Source organism: Pipistrellus hanaki (genome assembly GCF_964339955.1).
Source record: "Pipistrellus hanaki genome assembly, chromosome: 1".
Lineage (NCBI taxonomy): Eukaryota > Metazoa > Chordata > Mammalia > Chiroptera > Vespertilionidae > Pipistrellus > Pipistrellus hanaki.
Window position 1 is genome coordinate 7,524,803 of NC_140503.1, and position 21,302 is coordinate 7,546,104.

Sequence of the window (21,302 nt, forward strand, 5' to 3'; positions counted from 1 at the left end):
CCGACCGTCCCTTCTCTGCGTGCAGTGTGCGCCTCCGGGACCTCCTTTCGCCGCTTCCCCAGGTCCTGCCTTACAGCCCAGCTCCCTATGGATGAGCCTGGGTCCCCGGGGTCTGGGGAACTGGGGTTCAGAGCAGTCGGGAGCCCAGCACAGTCGGAGTTTTATCTCCTTTCCGCTAGGGAACGCCCACCAGGCACTCCGCCTCCCCCTCCTCTCTGGCTCCGTCCTCTCTGCCCGCCGCGTCTCCGAACCTTGGGCTTTTCCAGCTCCTCCGCGCCTCCTTCTGGTTTTCTCCTTGCTTCTCGCTGTAGAATTTCCAGTCAGTCAATCTTCCTGTAGTTCTGGGCAATGTCCGTTTTATATTTTAGTTGTATTTTATTGAAATTGTTGTGTGCGGCTGCGGCTAGGTGTTCACCTGGGCACAGCCATCTTGGATCCCCTTTCCCATTACTTTTTGAGAGAGTGGAAGGGTGGGGAAGAGACAGAGAGAAACATAAATGTGAGAGACATGACCAGCTGCTTCCCACACATGCCCCACCTGGGTCAGAGATTGAGCCTGCAACCGAGGTACGTGCTCTTGACTCGAATTGAACCTGCGACCCTTCAGTTTGTGGCCGACACTCCAACCACTGAGCCAAACTGGTCAGGGCTAAGTCTACTTTTGTGTCTTCTAGGACAGCAGTCGCCAACTTTTCGGACCTCACAGACCACCAGTGGTCCATGAACCACCAGTTGGTGACCACTGCTCCAAAGGTTTCCCTAAACCAGCAATCGCCAACCTTTCCGATTTCACTGACTACTGGTGGTCCGCAGACCACTGGTTGGCGACCACTGTTCTAGGACACTGCTTCTCCCACCAGTGTTGAAGGACCAATTTTTAAAATTTTCAGTCTATTTGGACAGATTAAAAAATTTTGTAACATAAAAAAGGGATTGCCCAGCCATTGTTTCTCAGTGGTTGAGCATCAACCTATAAACCAGGAGGTCAAGGTTTGATTCCTGGCCAGGGCATATGCCCATGTTGTGGGCTCGATCCCCAGTTTGTGGCATGCAGGAGGCAACTGATCAATGATTCTCTGTCATCATAGATGTTTCTATCTTTCTCCTCTCTCCCTTCTCTGAAATAAATAAAAATATAAAAAATAAGATAAAAAAGGGATTACTAAGAAAAGAAACTAACTGAAAAAGACACATAGAACGCACACTCTAATTTTTTATTATTAGATTCAACAGATACAAAATTACTCTGTCAAACTGCTGTAAAAGTTTCTAAAGCTTATTCGCAATTTCTGAATTTAATTTTGTTTGCAAACTGCTAAACTATGCATAGACTGATTCATTTTGAAAGCAGTGATCTAGGAAGAGTTTGTTAAGCAAATTAGTAAACAGTGTTTTTGGAATATTCACATGACTTAAGAGTAAAAAAAGCCTTTCAGTTGACATTTAAAATAGTTGAGGTGTTTGTTCACAGATGATCTAATTACAGTGACATCTTTTCAATGAGTTACATTAAGGATAGGGTTGTAGAATAAATATGGGGTGGGCAAAAGTAGATTTACATTGTATGGAAAATATTACATAATCCTGTATAATAAAACCCTAATATGCAAATTGACCAAACGGTGGAATGACCAGTTGCTATGATGCACACTGACCACAGGGGGCAGACGCTTTACACAGGAGCTGCCCCCTGGTGGTCAGTGCACTCCCACAGAGGGAGTGCTGTTCAGCCAGAAGCTAGGCTCATGGCTGGTAAGCAAAGCTGAGTGGTGAGACCAGGCTGAGGGATTCCGCCCTCCCCGCCACTCTGCCGTGAGTGCACGAATTTTGTCCACCGGGCCTCTAGCCTACACTAGTAAAAGAGAAACATGCAAATTGACCGTATCTCCGCTATGCCTACCAGCCATGCCCATGAGCCAACCAGGAGGGAGTATGCAAATTAACCCAACCAAGATGTCTGTGGCCACGGAGCAAGCAGGAGGCTTGCCCCCCGAGATGGAGGAAGCCAAGCTTCTTGGTGGGCCCTGGACTCTGCTCAAGGCTACAAAATTTCAATTATAGAAGATAAATAAATCCCAACAAAAATGACAGTGGCTACGGGTCTGAAGAGAGCAGGAGGCTTGGGTTGCCCAAGGTGATGGAGGAAGTCAAGCTTCCTGGCCAGCCCTGGCCTCCGCTCAAGGCTACGAAGTTTCAATTATAGAAGATAAATAAATCCCAGATACCAGGCCTCCGCCAGGATCGCCAGGGGGCATGGCTGGCATGTAAACCAACACAGGCCCCTTGCCCAGGCTTCCCCATGCCCCAAAGGAACCCCCACCCTGATCTGGGAAGCCCTTCAGGGCAAACCAGGTGGCCCCCACCCTTGCACCAGGCTTCTATCCTATCTAATAAAAGAGTAATATGCAGATTGACCATCACTCAAACACACAAGGTCAAGATAGTTGCCCTCATATGGTCAAAGATCCTGCCCCCATGTGAACACAAAATGACCACCACAAGATGGCCAGCAGGGGAGGGCAGTTGGGGATAATCAAGCCTGCAGGGGAGTGCAGTTAGGGGTGATCAGGCTGGCAGAGGAGGGAAGTTGGGGCCAAACAGGCTGGCAGGGGGGCAGTTAGACATCAGTCAGGCTGGCGGGGCAGTGGTTAGGGGGTGATCAGGCTGGCAGGCAGAAGCAGTTAGGGGCAATCAGGAAGGCAGGCAGGTCAGCAGTTGGGAGCCAGCAGTCTTGGATTGTGAGAGGGAGGTCCGACTGCCCTAAATGGGCAGTGGACGTCCCTTGAGGGGTCTCAGATTGGAGAGGGTGCAGGCTGGGCTGAAGGACACCCCCATTTCCCCCCATGCATTAATTTTATGCACTGGGCCTCTAGTTAATAAATGATAGGCTAACCTTTTGTGTACTCACAACTGTAAACCTACTTTTGCCCACCCCTGTGAGCCAAAGAACTGAACCTAGTGTGGTTATTATAAGGGATCCATAGGTTTAAATTAGTTGCAATACTTGTAAAAATGGGTGCTTTTACTTTCTCTGTTGTTTCTGAGAGCCATTGTACATTCTTTTGCTCATTTCATTTGTTAGTATGTTTATTAATTTTTGGCTTGCCTTTGAATTTATTTTTATATTTTAGTGTATGATATTAGATATATCCTTTTAGGGGAGAGGCTCCCTAAGCAAACATTTATTGACAAATTTTCAGATTATGTATACTGACGTAGAGATCCTGTAATAATTTAATTAGTTTACATTTTGAATTTGAGTTTTGTCTCTAGCTACCTGAGCACCCAGAGTACTCTTACCACTCAGGGCTAGGCTTCCAAATGCTCAGGTTCTGAGTTTGCTCAAAGATGGCTGTGATTTTGAGGTTCTCTCTTATTCTCATTATTTAATTTGGTATCTGAAAAGTCAAACTCAAGAATGTTCGGTGGAGTGCACAGGCCTCTTTAGATGGAGGATATCTTCAGAAACTACACAGGGCAGGGGTGATTGGTAGAGAGGTGTGTGCCCCAGAGCAGTGGTCGGCAAACTCCTTAGTCAGCAGAGCCAAATATCAACAGTACAAAGATTGAAATTTCTTTTGAGAACTGTATTTTTTAAACTTAAACTTCTTCTAATGCCACTTCTTCAAAATAGACTCACCCAGGCTGAAAACCGATTTCTGCACATGGACCATGAAGTTTCCAATCGCACTGTACTTGCACACCCACACGTAGTATTTTGTGGAGGAGCCACACTCAAGGGGCCAAAGAGCCGCATGTGGCTCGCAAGCCGCAGTTTGCCGACCACTGCCCCAGAGCAATGCACAGGCCCCAGTGGTATTTAAGGACGCAGTCAGCAGCGTAGTTGTCTCCACTTGTGGTTTTCGAACAAGAGTGGGAGGAGTGGGTTTCCTCTGTGTCAGCCAGAACGGCCAGCGCATTGGGTTGCACAGGACATTGCTCATGTAGAAGAGAACCTGCCTTAAAGGAGGGAGGCACATTGGAAAGTCACGTTTAGCCCAAGTCAGAGTCATTTGCCTTTACCTTTAGGGTGTGTGACTGTGTTTTCTCCCTGTCTCCTTTATGGTCAACAGACCTGAGTTCCAAATCCAGTCCTGCCACGTACTAGGTAGGTATGGTGACCTTGACTGAGTTATTTAACTTCCAAAAACTTGTTTTCTCATTTGTAAAGCGAGGGAATCTTGTCTACTTAGAAGGATTATTATTAGGATGAAGGATGATGCATGTACTGCACTTGAGTGAGTATGGGCTCCATGGGGGAAAGGTACCTGACAGTGAAGGTGGGGGAAGGATGGGACCTAGTAAGGACTGCCTGCTTACAGCAGTGGTTCGCAAACCAGAGTGGAGTCTCGTCGGGATCACTCAGTGCCTTTAAATGCAGTTCTGGGCCCACCTCGTGTCTGGTCATTTGATTTGGGTGGACTGAGAACTGGCATTGTGAGTGTTCAGGTGCTGCCACTGCCCTGCTGGTCTGGGGACCACACTGTGAGAACATGGTGACTCACCTATGCGCATGGAGGGGCTATAGGTACATCTCAAAGCTGAGCTTTCATGTGGTTAGAGGCACTGTTAGAAAATGCTTGAATGCATTTTGCAGATACTGAATTCAATATCTCAAGGATTTTCCTGAAGTCCAGGAGTCTTAGTTAAATATATTTGAAGAAGAATAAGTTGTGAAAGTAACAGTTATAAGAATTTTATTGGTAGTCTAACAATGTCAAATTGGCTAAGGTACGCGAAAGTGCTTTGATAAAATGCTAAAATCTGAAAAAGTATTTTAAATACCTTTGTTTTTAAGATTGAACATCATAGTGGAGTATAAAGTAGTATAACTTAGATTTCTCATCTCAATGTGCTGTTTACCGTATGTATTTTTCTCTTTCTCCTCCAGGCTGCTGACTTGAGTAAACCAATAGATAAAAGGATATACAAAGGAACACAGCCTACTTGTCATGACTTCAACCACCTAACAGCCACAGCAGAAAGTGTCTCTCTCCTAGTGGGCTTTTCTGCAGGCCAAGTCCAGCTTATAGACCCAATCAAAAAAGAAACTAGCAAACTATTTAATGAGGAAGTAAGTAGTACCCTGTCTTAGCTGTTAAGAATCCCTTTAAGAATGTATATGTCCTTACCAAGGGGAGTGGGCCTTATTTTACACTTTTGAGCTAAGCCCATTTCTCTTTCTCTCAGTCCTACCTAGTCTCATCCAAGTTTAAATGTGGTGAATGAACTTGTTGATTTTTGCCTGTGCTTCCCTGGGGTAACGGTTTTGTGTGTATTTTTGTGGAGCATGCTCAGGTGTCTATAGCAGGTGTTTTAAAATTCCATTAAAATGGAGATGGGGTAAGACTGTGACTTAATTTTTATAATTTAAATAAGAAAATGTAGAATTCCAGACCTTGTTTGCATCACCAGGAATTTTCGTGCAGACCAAGGAACTTGATGACATTTTGCTAGGCAGCTTACATGGTACTGAAAGCTTTTGTATGTATGTGTGACAGGCCTTTGGCTAAGGAGCAATTCTTTTGCTCTTGAAAATATTTGCTGTTAAGTCACCTTTGACACAGTTAGAAATCCTGGCACTTAAAATTGGATCACACGACAGAGCTTTTGCCAGTGTTGTAGTATGTACTGGGGTTTCTAGTTTCTTCAGTTTCATTCTGGAAGAAGCCGAGATATCTGAGCTGTCTGTTCAGGAACACATCAAGACTGTGAAATGTGGCAGTTAGAAGTTGCCAAATAGGTTATGTTTGTGAAAACCGTTGGAGTGGCTTTTTGGCCCCAAGAATTGAGATGTTCTTCCCTCCTGTATTTCCTATGACTCTCCTAGCCTGTGGGAAAGATAGCGTAGGTTGGCCAACTTACCAGTCCTGGGTTCTTCTCTGTGTGTGACCTCAGTGCTGATCTGACAGGGTCAGGTCGAGAGGAAACCCTCTTCTCAGGAAGGACATGTGGTCTCCCATTGACACATGATTTTAAAAAATATGTATTTTTATTGATTTGAGAGAGAGAGGGAAGGAGAGGGGTAGAGATACAGAAACATCGATGAGAGAGAAATATTGATTGGCTGCCCACAACCCAGGCATGTGCCCTCAACTGACTGGGAATTGAACCAGTGACATTTTGGTACATGGGTCAATGCTCAACCACTGAGCCACACTGGCCAGGCACTGATGCATGATTTTAACACCTTTAATTTGGAACAGAAGAAATAATTTTGTTTGGGGGAGAATTTTCAACTTAACACATTGCAGTTAAAATTCTGATTCTTTTGCAGTCATTACGGTACAAGTTGCTCCTGGGTGGCTTTGCCAGTGGTCTTGGTGAACTCTTTTGAACCATGCCATCTCATCTTCTAGTTTCATCTGGGTTGACTGGAAACAAAACTTGCCATCTGTAGAGAAAAGTATTTTAAGTCCATTTTCTATGAACAAAACTTAAGCAGAAAATTATTCTATTGTATTTACCTAGATATTTTACTAATATCATCTGAGGAAGTGATTTCTAAGTTAGTTGATACTTAACTTTTTTGGTGAGGGAGAGTGGACACAAAACCACCCTTCTCTGCTCTGTCAGTAGAAATTGTGAGGATTTGTTTGCATGGAGATAGGAGCGTGTTACTGAGCGGAAGGAGATTGGGACCATGTAAAGCACTGTGGTAAACAAGGTCAGGAGGCTGCTCTGGCCGAGGATGGCACGGAATGCCACTTAGAGGACAAGGGTTTGTGTGTCATCACTGGGAGGGTGGAGCCAGAGACCACGGATTCCCGGAGTGCCAGGGCCCTGAGAGCATGCAGACATCAGCCAGGCTTGCCCCTCACTCGGGACACCTGGAAGTTGCAGGTTAGCAAGCACCTTCTTGCTCTTAGTGATCTAAGCATGAGTTACCTCATACTCTTTTTTTTCTTCTTCTAAGTTTATCTTTATTGTTGAAAGTATTATAGATGTTCCCTTTGTTCCTTTAAAAAAAATTTTTTTTATTTCAGAGAGGAAACCAGAGGAAGAGAGAGAAATATCAGTGATGAAAGAAAATCATTGATTAGCTGCCTCTTGCACACACACACACACCTGGCTGGCAGCGGGGGGGGTGGGAGGGGGCAATTATGGGCAACCAGGCTGGCAGGAGGGGCAGTTACGGGCAATCAGGCTGGTACTCAGAGGCAGTGAGGGACGACGATCAGGCTGACGGGAATGGCAATTAGAGGTGACCAGGCAGGCAGGTAGGTGAGCGATTAGGAGCCAGCAGTTCAAGATTGTGAGAGGGATGTCCGACTGCCAGTTTAGGCCCAGCAGTCGGGACATTCCCCAAGGGGTCTCAGATTGGAGAGGGTGCAGGCTGGGTTGAGGGGACCACCCCCCTCATGCATGAATTTTGTGCACTGGCCTCTAGTTTCATATAATAGTGGTTTGGTGGTGATGAACTCCTTTAGCTTTTTCTTGTCTGTGAAATTTTTTATCTGACCTTCAGTTCTAAATGATAGCTTTGCTGGGTAGAGTAATCTTGGTTGTAGGTCCTTGCTATTCATCACTTTGAATATTTCTTGCCACTTTCTTCTGGCCTGCATCATTTCTCCTCATACTCTTTTTTACATTTTGTTTAAAAAATGGCCATTCAAAGGCATGGACTATGTGTGGTTAATGCCAACTTGGCACTTCAGCTCAAGGCTAACCTTGATTGTCCTTCACAGTGAGGAAGTTTTCTGGCTGTGCGGATGACATTTTCATCAGGTTTTGGTCGCGCTGTCTAAGAGCAAGCGTCATCAGAGGTGTGTGTCTCAGAGGAGCCAGGTGTGGGCTGGCGCAGTTGTCACGCTTTGCAGGGGATGAGAGTCAGATAGTTTGGAGCGTTTTAGATGGTCCTTCTGTCCAGGGGCATGGGCAGTTGTCCCAATGTTTCAGATAAGGAACTTGTCAAAGGGAAGGTAAGTGAATTGTCCGGATCAGGTCTATCCTGGTGATAGAGCTAGAACTAGAACTTAATTTCACAAGCTCGTACTGGTCATGGACAGTAGGGCCCACCATATATGGTTGCAGGATGGTGGGCCCTTGTCCTCCCAGTAGCGCTCAGTTTAGTAAGATGGTCAGACAGTGTACTTCGCCATGTGTTATCCCAGTGTTAGGAACACAGGACCAGTGATATGTGTAAACCCTGTTCTTCAGTGTGTATCAAATATCATAAAATAAAAACAAAAGTTAGCTTGGTGCAAGGGGGCCAAGAAGGCTTCCAGACGTGACATTTGATATCTGCAGCGGAGGTGAGAAAGGCCTTCAGAGCTGGAGCAAACACTTGGCGTGTGGAGGAACAGTGCCGAGCAGTGTGGCCAGGTCCCAGCGTGTGGGCCTCAGGGCGGCAGGAGTCCGAGCCGGGCAGATAAACTGCAGGCAGACTGAAAACGCCCTTTTGTGACATGCTAACCAATCTGGATATGACACTGGAGGCTGTGGGGGAAGCTTTGGGCTTTTACTCAAGGGAGTGACAGGATCAAATGTGTTTTTTTAGAGCTCTTGTCAGCACTTGTGGAAGGTGGATTGGAATGAAGAAAGAGAGAATGAAGGTAGCAAGACCAGTGAGGAGGCTCTAGTAACTGTCCAGGTGAGAGCTGAGGGCTTGAACTAGAGTTGTGGCCATTTTTTCATTCACTTGACAGACCTTGATTACCTACTGTGTGCCTGGCACTGGGCCTACATTGGCAGATCTCTCTCTCTCTCTCTCTCTCTCTCTCTCTCTCTCACACACACACACACACACACACACACACACACCCCAAATGGTGACTTGTGATGTAAAAGGAGACAGTGGGTCTGAGAAAGAGAAAATGGAGGCCACTGTAAATGGGAGGCAGAGAACATGTCTCAGAGGTAGTGGTGTGCTTTCTTCTGGGCTCACATGAGAAGGAGGCCAGTCAGGTAAGGGACTGGAGGGACTGTAGAGTGCTCCTGCAGAAAGAAGGGCAGGTGAAGGCCCAGGAGTGGGGAAGAATTTGGGACCCAGACAGCTGAGAGGATGGTATACCTGGGGAGGGTGGTGCCACCTGAGGGCTTTGCCCTTTGGGGTCTGGCTCAGGTCTGCATCTTCACCTGAGCCGTGGGGTCCCAGAGAAGGGAGCAGGAGCGCGAGGCCGTCTGGTGGCGATTTTGAATATGACCCTGGCTGCTTCTTGGAAACCAAATCGGAAGGAGAGATGAACAAATTGTGGGTTCCTAGAGATCACTTTACCACCTGGATAAAAGGGAAGGAGTGGGTGTTGGGGAATGGAAGGAGAGGTCCAGTTCCATTCCGTACTCACTAAACCCGAGAGGCCAGCAGGTGGTTGCATACATTCACCTGAAGCTCAGAACTAGAGGTAAAGATTTGGGAGTTGTAGCATATACATAATAATCACATTTTTGAGATTAGAAGAAAGGTCTGTGAAGAAAGTTTAGTAAGAGCAGCAACAGTGCCTGGACCAAGTCCTGATTGTACTCCGAGACTCTGGTCATCATATCATCCTGTCTCCAAAGGAGCTTTTAACACAATCAGGTTATTACTGCGAATTTGCAGACTCGGCCCGATGGCTCAGAACCTGGAGCCTGAGGCCGAGGCCTTGGGCTCAGACACCAGCTCTTCACTGACTGCTTGCTGCTGTGGCTCTGTTACTGCTGCTCTTCTCATCTGGAAAAGGGTAAGGACAGGGCCTGCCTGAGAGGCGTGCAAGTGGGCCTGGAGAGCGAGCCCTGGTGGCGATTCAAATTTCAGGTAGAGGGGAAACTCGGAGCGATCCATTCCCAGGGGCTGGAAAGAACAGCTTCTTGGGAGGTGAGACACTGGCATTTTTGAAGGAGAAACAGCAATTTCCAGAATGAGAAGGTCGGAGCAGGGCAGCCAGGCAGAGAATCCACATGCGGGAGACTGAGGATGGAGCTGCTTATCACAACTGTGGTGTCTGCCTCTCTCATTCTCCAGAGCACTTCTCAGCCACCGCTCCACACGCGTGGCGCACACACGCCCCAGTGGTGGTGATTCTGGTTATTCTGATGTTGCCTCCTTTTTGGAGGTGCCTGGTACATGCAAATACATTACGCACTTGGGTGGGGTAGATGGCATGGGATTGTAAATTTCAGAAATCCACCTGAGATTAAAGGTAGATGGAAAGCTTTATATGGCAGTCAAGTAGATCTTAAAATGTGTTTTTTCCCCCCTATGAATTAAAAAAATTTTTTTAAATGCCTCTAGAAACATTGGGGCCAGAGAAGTACCAAGAAGAGGGAGACCATCACCTGTCACTCCCAGTGCTCACTGTTAACTTCATTTCTTTGTAAGACTCACAGCCACAGTGTCCAGATGTCAGTGCCGTCACCTCCCAGTCTGGCCTCTGACCGGTTCAGTTCAGTTCAATTCACAGAGGCCAGTGCTGGCTGCACCCAGGCCGTCCTGGTCACACTGGAGACCCTGGCTGTGGACCAGGGCCCTCTGGAGGAAGGAAGTACCTGGTCCTTTCCGGCCTCCCTCAGGAGTGCTGGCCTCAGATCATTGGGTCCCTGAGTAGGTTTTAGGTTTCCGTTTGTAGCACTTGTGTATGTCATGCTCTTAAAAGTGTCTGATGAGCCTCTTTTTTTTTTTTTTTTTTTTTTAATATATATTTTATTGATTTTTTTTACAGAGAGGAAGGGAGAGAGCTAGAGAGATAGAAACGTCGATGAGATAGAAACGTCGATGAGAGAGAAACATCGACCAGCTGCCTCTTGCACACCCCCTACCGGGGATGTGCCCGCAACCAAGGTACATGCCCTTGACCGGAATCGAACCAGGGACCTTTCAGTCCGCAGACCGAGGATCTACCACTGAGCCAAACCGGTTTCGGCTGATGAGCCTCTTTTGAGAGTATCTTGACATACCTGATAAACTCCCAGAACCTGGAGACTCCCTTCATGTTAAGAGCATTCAGCCTTGTGGGGAGCACCCTGAGGGATAAGGGGCTTACTTTTTATTACTCGAGGTTATGATGTATTGGGGAGGAGGAATTATAGGGACAGTTTCTATATGATGATAAACTTAGCCCTGTTCATCTTTATAAAAATGCTAAGTATTTCAGGATTGTAGCCATAGAATAGTACTTCAAAGGGTTTTCAAGTGTGTTTTCATTGTTGGATAATACGTAAAATCTAAAAAAATCTTGTCATCTTGGCTTCTTTCTCAACTGACATGTAATAAGCCCCTCTGTTCTTGATTTTCTCCTTGTCTCAGGGCCGGCACGTTGAGCAGGCTCTTTAGATCAAGTCCGGTTGAAGGGCATGGAGGAGACCCTGACTCCTGGGCCCTGGTAGCAGCCCAAGGCTGTGAATTTGCTCACTCCACCAGCTGCAGGCTCCTCTGTGCCTGTGCCTGTGCCCGTGCCCGTGGAGGGGGAAGGGGGCCAGGCCTGGCCTTTGCCTTGCAACCTTCTGTCTAGTACTGTCACAAGAGAGCGGTTCTGTGCATTCTTTGGTTTTGTTTTGTTGTTGCTTTTTTTAATCAAAGGAAGGAAATGAACACATAACGATCTCAGAGTTTTAACATTGATAAAAATGACATCTGACCCTCTTCTCCTTGGCTTTGAAGTAGCCTTTCCTAGGGCCTCCTGAGGGAGCCGCGCCTGCAGCAGCCCTTACTGTGGCTGCATTATGGCTTTTCCAGCAGCTGCTGTGGTTTTTGAATTGCTTGTTTTAGTATTTTTGTTATAAATTAATATCTGCATTTTAAAGTGCACACCCTCTCCCTCAAAATAACTTTTTCCTGCTGGTCATGTTGATGGTAGTGCAATAAAAGATTAAGTGCTTAGGAAGCTTCATTTAGCAGCGATGCTTGAATCTGGCAACAGAATGATGTTTATTCTTGCTTCAGTACAGTTCGAAAATCTTATCTGTTAACGCCATTCATAATGGTAGTTTGGGTGTTTGGTTTTCACTGGATTGATATAGGAAGTGGGGCACTTTCGTCGCCATCCAGATAGGGAGTGTGGGGACCTTTAGTGAAGACTTGGGAGAGGTAAAGGTGTGGGAACCCAGGGAAGGGATTCTGAAAAATCCAGATTTTGATTTTTTTATTTTATTTTATGAAAGTGATTACAAAAATAGGCCTTGCAGCATTTTGGAATTTGACTCTCTATTAGAAAGTCCAGTGGCTATGCCCGTTTCCTCACAGTGACCTTAACCGCTCAGCCTCCCCTACTGTTCCTCCAGCTCCTCCCTGCCCTGCATTCCTCCTCCTGCTCTCTCTGCTCCTCCCCACCAGTGTCCTCCCTGTTTCTCTCTCTGATCCCTCCCTGGTCTCTTCCTGATCTCCAGACTTGATGCCCTCCCCTCCACTCCCCTCCCCTGCCCTGCCCAGAGCCACTTCCTCTCTGAGTCTCAAGTTCTGTCCCCTGACCTAGGAGGATTTTCATGCCCAGAGCAGAGCTTCTGCCTCTAAGCCACACCCTCTCCTCATGGACCTTCTGGGTCCTTTCTCTGCTTCCCTAATATTTTTCCATGTAAGTAGGGTTTTATAGTTTCACACTCCTTTTCTTCCTTGGAGCTCTTAGGATGTCACAGATCTGGCTTTCACTGTTCCTTGCCTTCTACTCATTTTCATTAGCTGCCTGGATTTCTCACAGCTTAGTCTCCCCCTCCTCTTCATTCTTTTCACTCACTGCCTTCCCTGTCACTCAGGCTCAGAACCAATCACTTGTCACATGCCCACTTCATTCCCCACCTTCTACTCTACCCAGCCTAACCCATGCCTGCCACCTAGCCAATGGTCAAATTTAATGTCCTCTGACAGTTATCGTGGCCTCCTTACTGGTTCCTCCCCAACCCAGCCCATCTTCTATTTTGTGCAACTGCCGGATTTCTACTATAGATCACTACAGTCCCTCCCTGCCCTCACTTTATTGCCGTCCCCCGTCCCTGGCTTATTCTGCACAGCAATCATTACCATCAGGTCTTGTATATTTCACTGTCTTCTTATCCCACGGAAGATAAATTCCATGCTGGAAGGGGTGTCTGTCTGTTTAAAATGTATTTTTATTGATTTTTTACAGAGAGGAAGGGAGAGAGATAGAGAGTTAGAAACATCGACAAGTGAGTGTCATCGATCAGCTGCCTCTTGCACACCCCCCACTGGGGATATGCCCGCAACCAAGGTACATCCCCTTGACGGGAATCGAACCCGGGACCCTTCAGTCCCCAAGCCGACGCTCTATCCATTGAGCCCAACTGGTCTCGGCGGTGTCTGTCTGTTTAATCAGTGCAGATAATATAGCAGTGATACCTACCTTCCTATGGGGAAATGGATGCTGCTACTTACACTGCTGATGGGAGTGTAGTTGTTGTCTTCTGTAGGAGATAATTTGGCGATATCTATAAAAATTATAAACGCATATACATTTTGACCCAGCTATTTCACTGAGATTTTACCCCACATACCAGGTGTACTGGTTAACAGTGTGGATTTTGTTATCAATGAAAACACGATAATTTCAAGAGAAACATCAAAAGTGCTTTATTCAAAGTAATGTCCATCGCTAGCCACACATTTCCCCCATCTTTCAGGTAATTTGTGGATACCGTCCCAATAGAACTTTTCTTGTTTTGAGGCAGACCATTCAGAGACCCATTTGTCCACTTCTTCGTATGTGTTGAAGTGCTGCTCAGAAAGTACATGTGGTAAAAGTGGTAATCTGAAGGTGGGTTAATACTTCTCAGGCAAGATCTTTGAACATGTATTTAACTGGTTTTGAAGTGTGTGATAGTGTGTCATCATGAAGCAAAATTACCTTGCTGTGTCTTCTGGCCCATTCTAGTCATTTTACGATCAACGTGTGGTTCAAATTGATTATTTGTTGTCAGTAGCAATCAGTATTAATGGTGTCACCTGATTTTAGAAGCTCATAATACACCACACCTTCCTGATCCCACCAAACGCAGAGCATTGTCTTCTTCTTGAAGTGAGTTGGCCTTACAGTCCATGTTGATGGTTGACCTGGATCATGATTTTGTGCATTTGGGATTTTCAAAATACACTTTTCATCGTCAGTCACAATTTGATGCAAAAAAGACTTTCATTCGTGCTGTTGAAGCAACATTTTACTGAGACTTTCCAATTTTCCATCAGTTGATGTAGCACCTATTTTCCTTTAAAATATTTCCCATTGCTTGTAAACGATCAGAAATTGTTTGCTAAGGAACGTTTACTCTTTCTGCAAGTTGTTTTTGAGTTTTACTCACATCTTCATCCAATAATGCTTATAATTGTTCGTCTTCAAACTTTTTCGGTTGACCTGGATGTTCTTTGTCTTTCACATAGAAATCATCACTTTTAAAGGGTTTAAACCAGCGTTCACTAGTATCTTGAGATGGAGCATGTTCACCATAAGCTTTCCGAAGTATACAGTAACTTTCAGCAGTACTTCAAAATAAAGTAATGAACCCGCAAATGCTCTTTTTTTGGCATGAAATTTGACATTTTTAAGTGTAAAAACATCTACGATGTTAACACCTTCAGCAAATTTGACATATGAAGTTTTGAAGTTTGTTGTCAATACAACAAAATAGCATACATATCAAATCGCATATATATCAATATATGTGTAACTCCCATCTGTTGAAAAAAATCCACACGTTTAACTGGTACACCTACTATATGTGAAAAATGCCCTGTGTACAAGGGTATTATTGCTACACTAGAGGCCCGGTGCATGAATTCGTGCACCAGTGGTGTCCCTCAGCCTGGCCTGCGGGATTGGGCTGAAACCAGCTCTTTGAGGGTCCTGTATTGTGAGAGGGTAGGCCCAGGGATCTTACCTGTGCACGATTGGGGCCAGGGAGGGCCGTAGGAGGTTGGTCAGCCAGGGAGGGATTGTGGGAGGGCTCCAGAGTGTGTCAGGCCAGTCTCGCTCAGTCCTGATCGGCTGGACTCCAGCAGCAAGCTAACCTACCAGTTGGAGCGTCTGTCCCCTGGTGGTCAGTGCACATCATAGTGAGCAGTTGAGTGGCCTTAGCATATCATTAGCATATTATGTTGTTTTTTTAAAAAATATATTGATTTTTTACAGAGAGGAAAAGAGGGATAGAGGGTTAGAAACATCGATGAGAGAGAATCATCGATCAGCTGCCTCTTACCCCCTACTGGGGATGTGTCCGCAACCACATGCCCTTGACCGGAATCGAACCTGGGACCTTTCAGTCCGCAGGCCGACACTCTATCCATTGAGCCAAACCGGTTTCAGCAGCATATTATGTTTTGATTGGTTGAACAGACGACTGGACACTTAGCATATTAGGTTTTTGTTATATAGGATAAATACCTGTCAGCCAGGGACTCTTAAACTATAGTATACTCATGTAATTGCATACTCTGCAGCATAAAGAAAGCTGTTTTTGTGCCCATGCAGACAGATGTGTGGAAGTCTCTGGATGAGAAGGCAGGGGTGCAGACCTTGCATGGTGTGCTCTGGCGTGAAAAACGAGAGCACACAGGTTCATGTTCTTGTCCACGCACAAGGACACTGGACAGAGAAGAGAGAAGCTGCTAGTAATGACAGGCCGATGTCATTGAGGATCCTACTGTATGCTTTATATGAATGATGAATGTATTATCTAATAAATAAATGAAAGCTAGCCTTGCAGGTTATTGTAAGAACTAAAGAGCACGTACAGAGCTTGGGCCTGGGCCGGGCATGCACAGTAGATTCTCCATACTTGCCCCTGTATTTGAGCACACAGACAGAGTTGGACCCGTGATTGTTTTACAGTTGCTTAAACTGGCATGCCCGGTGCACAGGTGCTGGAGTGTGCACAGGTGGCCACAGGACACGGAATGTGGGCTCAGGTTTTTGTCCGTGAGGTGCAGTGACGTGTCCATGTACAGTAGTCGCAGTGAGCTGCTTAATATGGAACGAAGCTTTTCACTGTGCTTGCCATCCCAGTAGCACCTAGTTTATGATGGGCTGTAGCTACCCGTTATACCTCAGAGTTGCAGAGCAGCACGGTTCTTACTTGACAGTATTGTAATTTCGAGTTCTAATGGAATTGTGTTGTGTTTGTTTAAGCCAAGAGTAAAATCTTCTCCTAACCATAGTGCTAGAAGTTTTTATGTCTGTCCTTAGCCCGGGCTAGTTTGGCTCATTGGTTAGATTATGGGCCCCAGATCGAAAGGTGGAGGGTTCCATTCGAGGTTAAAGGCACGTATCTGGGCTGTATGCAGTTTCCTCAGCCCCTGTAGGCACATGTGCCTGAAGCTATCAGTCGATGTTTCTCCCTCCCTCCTTCCCTCCCCCCCCTCCTTCCCTCCCTTTTCCTCCTCTCTCCCTCTCCTCCCTCCCCTCCACGAAATCAATGGACAAAAAATGCTTGGGTGAGGATCGAAAAGAAAGTTCCACATGTGATAGAGGGACAGTGGCGTGATTGTGGGAAAACAGGTTTGACTTGGTTGTTGGGGACATGGGAGGTGCTGGACCGCCTGACCAAGCCACCCATGGGGGGTAGGAAGTGGCCACCCTTAGACACTGGGCGAGCAGGCCAGTCACCTTCATGGGGTCAGGAATGCTGGAGCAGCCTGGACCTGATGGGAACAGCAAGGTCTGGCCTGGCCTTGCAAGTTCCCTGTGACCTTGTATGGATGAAATGGTGACAGGCTTGGGGAGTCCCGCTGGGGCAGCACTGGCTCTTAGGCCATACAGTTCATTAATCTCCTTGAAAAACCCAGGTTTTTATTTTCTGTAAAAGTGCAGCACACACAGCAGAGTGATGAGAAAGTGCCCTGCTCTTGGCAGGGTTCAGGGGTCCCAGCCAGCGAGGTGAAGGCGTCAGTTGCTAGAGGGGTGGCTTTGGAGGATGTTTGGCCATAGGAGTCTCTGAGAACTTGGGGACTTGCGCATGTGATTTGGGGCGGGGGCGCCCTGTGGGGGCTGCTGGGCCTCTGGCCTCCAGGTCTGCAGGCAGGTGGTGCTGTGCCTGTGGGTGCGTTTTACTTTTGGCCTTTTCTTCTTTTGGTTTGAGAGGCAAGACTCTCCTAACCTGTGCCTGTTAGGAAATGGTTGGTCAGTGGACCAGGAGTGAGCACGGAGTAGCCGGGCCATGATCGGGCCCATACTCTTGAATTAGTCACCTATCTGTCCTCCCCCACCTTTTTTTCCCTCTTGAAATTCTTTATTGTCTGTTTCTTAAACACCACCTTCTTCCAGAGGAGATGTGGAAGGATTGTCTGTAAAGGGACTCCCAGGACAGCGGCCCCAAGGAGGAAGCCTGCTCCAGGGCTGCGGTGGAGCCGGGGTGTGTGTGTTGAGTCCTGTGTGCTGCTGGCAGGGCCTCCCCACCTGGCAACAGCTCAAGCAGGGCAGGCGCAGTCCGCTCATGACTGACGGGGAGACCAGCACTGCAGGTCCCTGGGTCCTCACAGAGGACGCTGTGCAGGTGCAGTGCCTCGTGACCCAGAGCCTCCTAGTGGAAGAAATGCCAAGTGCTCGGGCTGTCCCCTCCAGCGTGGCCAGCACCTGGCACAGTGGCTGTTGAATCATCAGCTCCCTCTGTGAAGGCCAGAGCCTCACACCCAAGTGCAGTTGTGGAAAGTCTTTGTTCAAGCGGCCAGAACGCTCTTCGCTGGCGCGGTTGGCCACGGGAGAGAGTGGCATGCCCGGGACTTGTCCCTTGTCACCGAGCAGCAGACAGCTTTCTTGCTGGAACATAGACAGTTAAGCTGCCCATTGTGATAACGTGTTCTCCTTTGTCTTCACAGAGACTAATAGACAAGTCACGAGTAACCTGTGTCAAATGGGTTCCCGGTTCGGAAAGCCTTTTCCTAGTAGCCCATTCGAGTGGGAACATGTACCTGTATAATGTGGAGCACTCTTGTGGCACCACAGCCCCCCACTACCAGCTCCTGAAGCAGGGCGAGAGCTTCGCCGTGCACACTTGCAAGAGCAAATCCACGAGGAACCCTCTCCTCAAGTGGACGGTGGGCGAGGGGGCCCTCAACGAGTTTGCTTTCTCCCCAGATGGCAAGTTCTTGGCGTGCGTGAGCCAGGACGGGTTTCTGCGGGTGTTCAACTTTGACTCTGTGGAGCTGCACGGCACCATGAAAAGCTACTTTGGAGGCTTGCTGTGTGTGTGCTGGAGCCCGGATGGCAAGTACATCGTCACGGGGGGCGAGGATGACCTGGTGACAGTCTGGTCTTTCGTAGACGGCCGCGTGATAGCTCGAGGCCACGGGCACAAGTCCTGGGTCAGCGTGGTGGCGTTTGACCCCTACACCACGAGTGTAGAAGAAAGCGACCCTATGGAGTTCAGTGGCAGTGACGAGGACTTCCAGGACCTGCTCCACTTCGGCAGAGACCGAGCGAACAGCACCCAGTCCAGGCTGTCCAAGCGGAACTCCACGGAGAGCCGCCCCGTCAGTGTCACTTATCGGTTTGGCTCTGTGGGCCAGGACACGCAGCTCTGCTTGTGGGACCTCACGGAAGATATCCTTTTCCCCCACCAGCCCCTCTCCAGGGCACGGACACACACAAATGTCATGAACGCCACGAGCCCTCCGGCCGGGAGCACTGGGAACAGCGTCTCGACGCCCGGCAGCTCCGCGCCCCCCCCTCTCCCGCGGTCCAACAGCCTCCCACATTCCACTGTCTCCAACGCCGGCAGCAAGAGCAACGTCGCCGACGGGGCCATCGCGTCTGGGGTCAGCAAATTCGCAACACTTTCCCTACACGACCGGAAGGACAGGCACCACGAGAAAGATCACAAGCGCAACCACAGCATGGGACACATTTCTAGCAAGAGCAGTGACAAACTGAACCTCGTTACCAAAACCAAAACGGACCCCGCTAAAACGCTGGGCACGCCCTTGTGCCCTCGAATGGAAGACGTTCCCTTGTTAGAGCCACTCATCTGTAAAAAGATAGCACACGAGAGGCTGACTGTGTTGATTTTCCTTGAAGACTGTGTAGTCACTGCTTGTCAGGAGGGGTTTGTTTGCACATGGGGAAGGCCTGGCAAAGTGGTAAGTTTGAATCCTTAACGCTGCCCCAGACTGAGGACTTGAGTAGGTAGTGATTTTTTTCCTTGTGGGAGGGGTGGGTGTACAATGAATGAATGACACTTCTTAATGTAAATCTAAATGCATCAGAGCCATACTTTTGGATACTGCATGCCATGTAATTCTGAATCATTTGATAATTCACCTTAGAATGTTTAAAAAATATAATCAAACTAATTGCCAGCCAAGTCCGACACCCTCCTGGGAGTATATAGAGTCCCAAGGTGAGCGCTCCTGTCTTAGACTATTTCGATTTTAGGAAAATCATGACAGTGTGGGGAAACAATGAATTAAAAAGCTAAAATTAAAATTTCTGCTTTAACTGGAATATTTTTGCTTAACTACTCAATTAGACAATTGTACACCTGATCAGAGCGTGTTCGCACGGACGGCCACTGACTGTCATTTATAGTCCAGTTTTTTATCTTAATCATAAAATGTTTAGGAATCTATGAAATTTAACTTTAGGAACAAAGCGTTCAGCAGGGTTGATTGATATTATTTTTACATTGTTCTGGCAATCCACAGAAAGAGAAGAGCCTTAATTTTTAAAACCCATTTTAGTCATTTTATGACAATTAAAATTGTTTAATAAACATCTTTTTTCAAAGAAGCAGTTTGTACCACTTTGATTGAGATTCTGTGCACTAAATAAAATACCCACGTTCCTCAAGCCTGGGCGGTTCCCGTGAACTGCGGGCCGAGGTTGCCCACCGCACGTGTCAGAAGTGCCTCTTGCCACGGAAGCCAAGACCTTTCCTGTCTAGTGCGCTTTTGCTTGTTTTTTTTTTTTTTTTCCCAACAAGAAAAAGGTTTCATTTTCTTTTGGGGCAGGTTTTGTTTTGTTTTTACTTCTTGGGAGGTTTTTTTGGTCACGAAGGCTCATGACTGTAGGCCCTGGGCAGCTTCTTTAGCTTTGTTTTGTACAGACTGACAGACCCTCCTGATTCCCTCCTTGTCTCTCAACCTCCCCCCCACCCCCACCCCCCGGCAGTCCAGGTTTGGTTTTCACACTAGAGGGGAAGTCCAGCTGCAGGGTGCCCTTATTGTCGGATGGTGGTCCTTCCAGGGTCATTCTTGGGATGCTGACACTGGCCTGGCCCTCAGGCTCCCATCCCAGCACCTCACCCTGGGCCCAGGTGCCCACTGGATGGACCCGCTGCTCCCGGGGAAACTGCAGTGTTTGGTCCTGAGTCCCTATGACCCTTCTCAGCTGTGGAGGAGACAAATCCCAGCTTTCACACGGATGCGATGGTTCTTTGAGCGCTGTGTTTTATGTCAAGATGACGATTATCTGGTTTATTAACTTATTTTGGTCATTTAGGTTTGTCCTGTTTTGCACACTTTTGTAATTAAATATAGCGATGCTGATAACTTCTGCTGGTTTGAGTAGTGAATGCCATTCAGCGAAGTGAAGACCTGGATGTTCAGCTCTGATGCGTGAGGCTCTGTGCGCTCTCAGTGTGCCCTCCCGGGAAGGCCACCCACACCTCACCCGTCACGCTCCCTAACGCAGGTGGTGTCTGTCACTGTGGTCGCAGTGGCCACGTTCTGCCACAGGAGGGCCCGGGTGGCCTTCAAGGGGCACCTCCCCATTGATGCATTACAGCCCGTGGGGATGGTGACATCCCCTCTACCAACTGTTAGACGTGGCCCTTTGTCCCTAAACGTTCATGTTCTAAGGTAGCAAAGACAGTGCCCGTGGACTGGCAACTTAGGAGGCTGCCAGATGGGGAGATGAGGAACCAACACTCCATGCGCAGTTTCATGTTCCCACCTAGTTTTAGAAATCCCGTCCCAAAGGCTTCTGAGGCATTGAGCAGTTTGAAAATGCAGGCCTTCGTGTTTGGTCCAAGTGGAGAGTGGCTGCTCCCAGGGGAAGGTTACGATGCCCTTGCACTTCCCTCGCACCGCTCACGGCATGATTCACACTCGGCACCGGGCGCGTTCTGGTTCTTCCTGCCCTTCAGCACCCTCAGCTGCGCCGGCCGCAGTGAAGGAGGGGCTGCTGGTGCCCTGGCAGGCCGCCTGCCTAAGAGACACTTGGGTGAGGGTAAGAGGAGGGTATTGTTCCTTTAAAAAACTCTAAAGTGTGCTCACAGGAGCCAGTGGTGCCTGTCTCTTCCACCACTCACCCTGCCAGGCTCCTGACCTTTTCTCGTTCTTCCAGTTCCTGCTGGTGTGGGATCCTATCGGCCTGTCCGGGAGGCTGCCCGGGGCCCCTGCTGGGTGTCAGGTGCTGGGGAGGCACAGGCTTCCGCTCTTCTGATACCTG

At 47.8% G+C, this 21,302-nt stretch overlaps 1 protein-coding gene across 14 annotated transcripts in view; it reads left to right on the forward strand.

Moving 5' to 3' along the window:
• WDR20 (WD repeat domain 20) overlaps positions 1–19,640 on the forward strand; it is a 53,176-nt gene extending 33,536 nt beyond the window's left edge. For 2 of the 14 annotated variants that reach the window (XM_084873457.1, XM_084873455.1), the window contains exons 2-3: positions 4,892–5,074; positions 17,732–19,640. In XM_084873457.1, the coding sequence (XP_084729583.1) occupies positions 17,819–19,009 (1,191 nt within the window). In that variant the 5' untranslated portion in view covers positions 4,892–5,074; positions 17,732–17,818 and the 3' untranslated portion in view covers positions 19,010–19,640. Of the gene's footprint in view, positions 1–4,073; positions 4,109–4,891; positions 5,075–8,500; positions 8,594–13,548; positions 14,187–17,731 lie in introns of those variants that run through there. The other 12 variants (XM_084873460.1, XM_084873452.1, XM_084873453.1 and 9 more) reach the window with 9 other exon arrangements.
• The last annotated feature ends 1,662 nt before the right edge of the window (positions 19,641–21,302 follow it).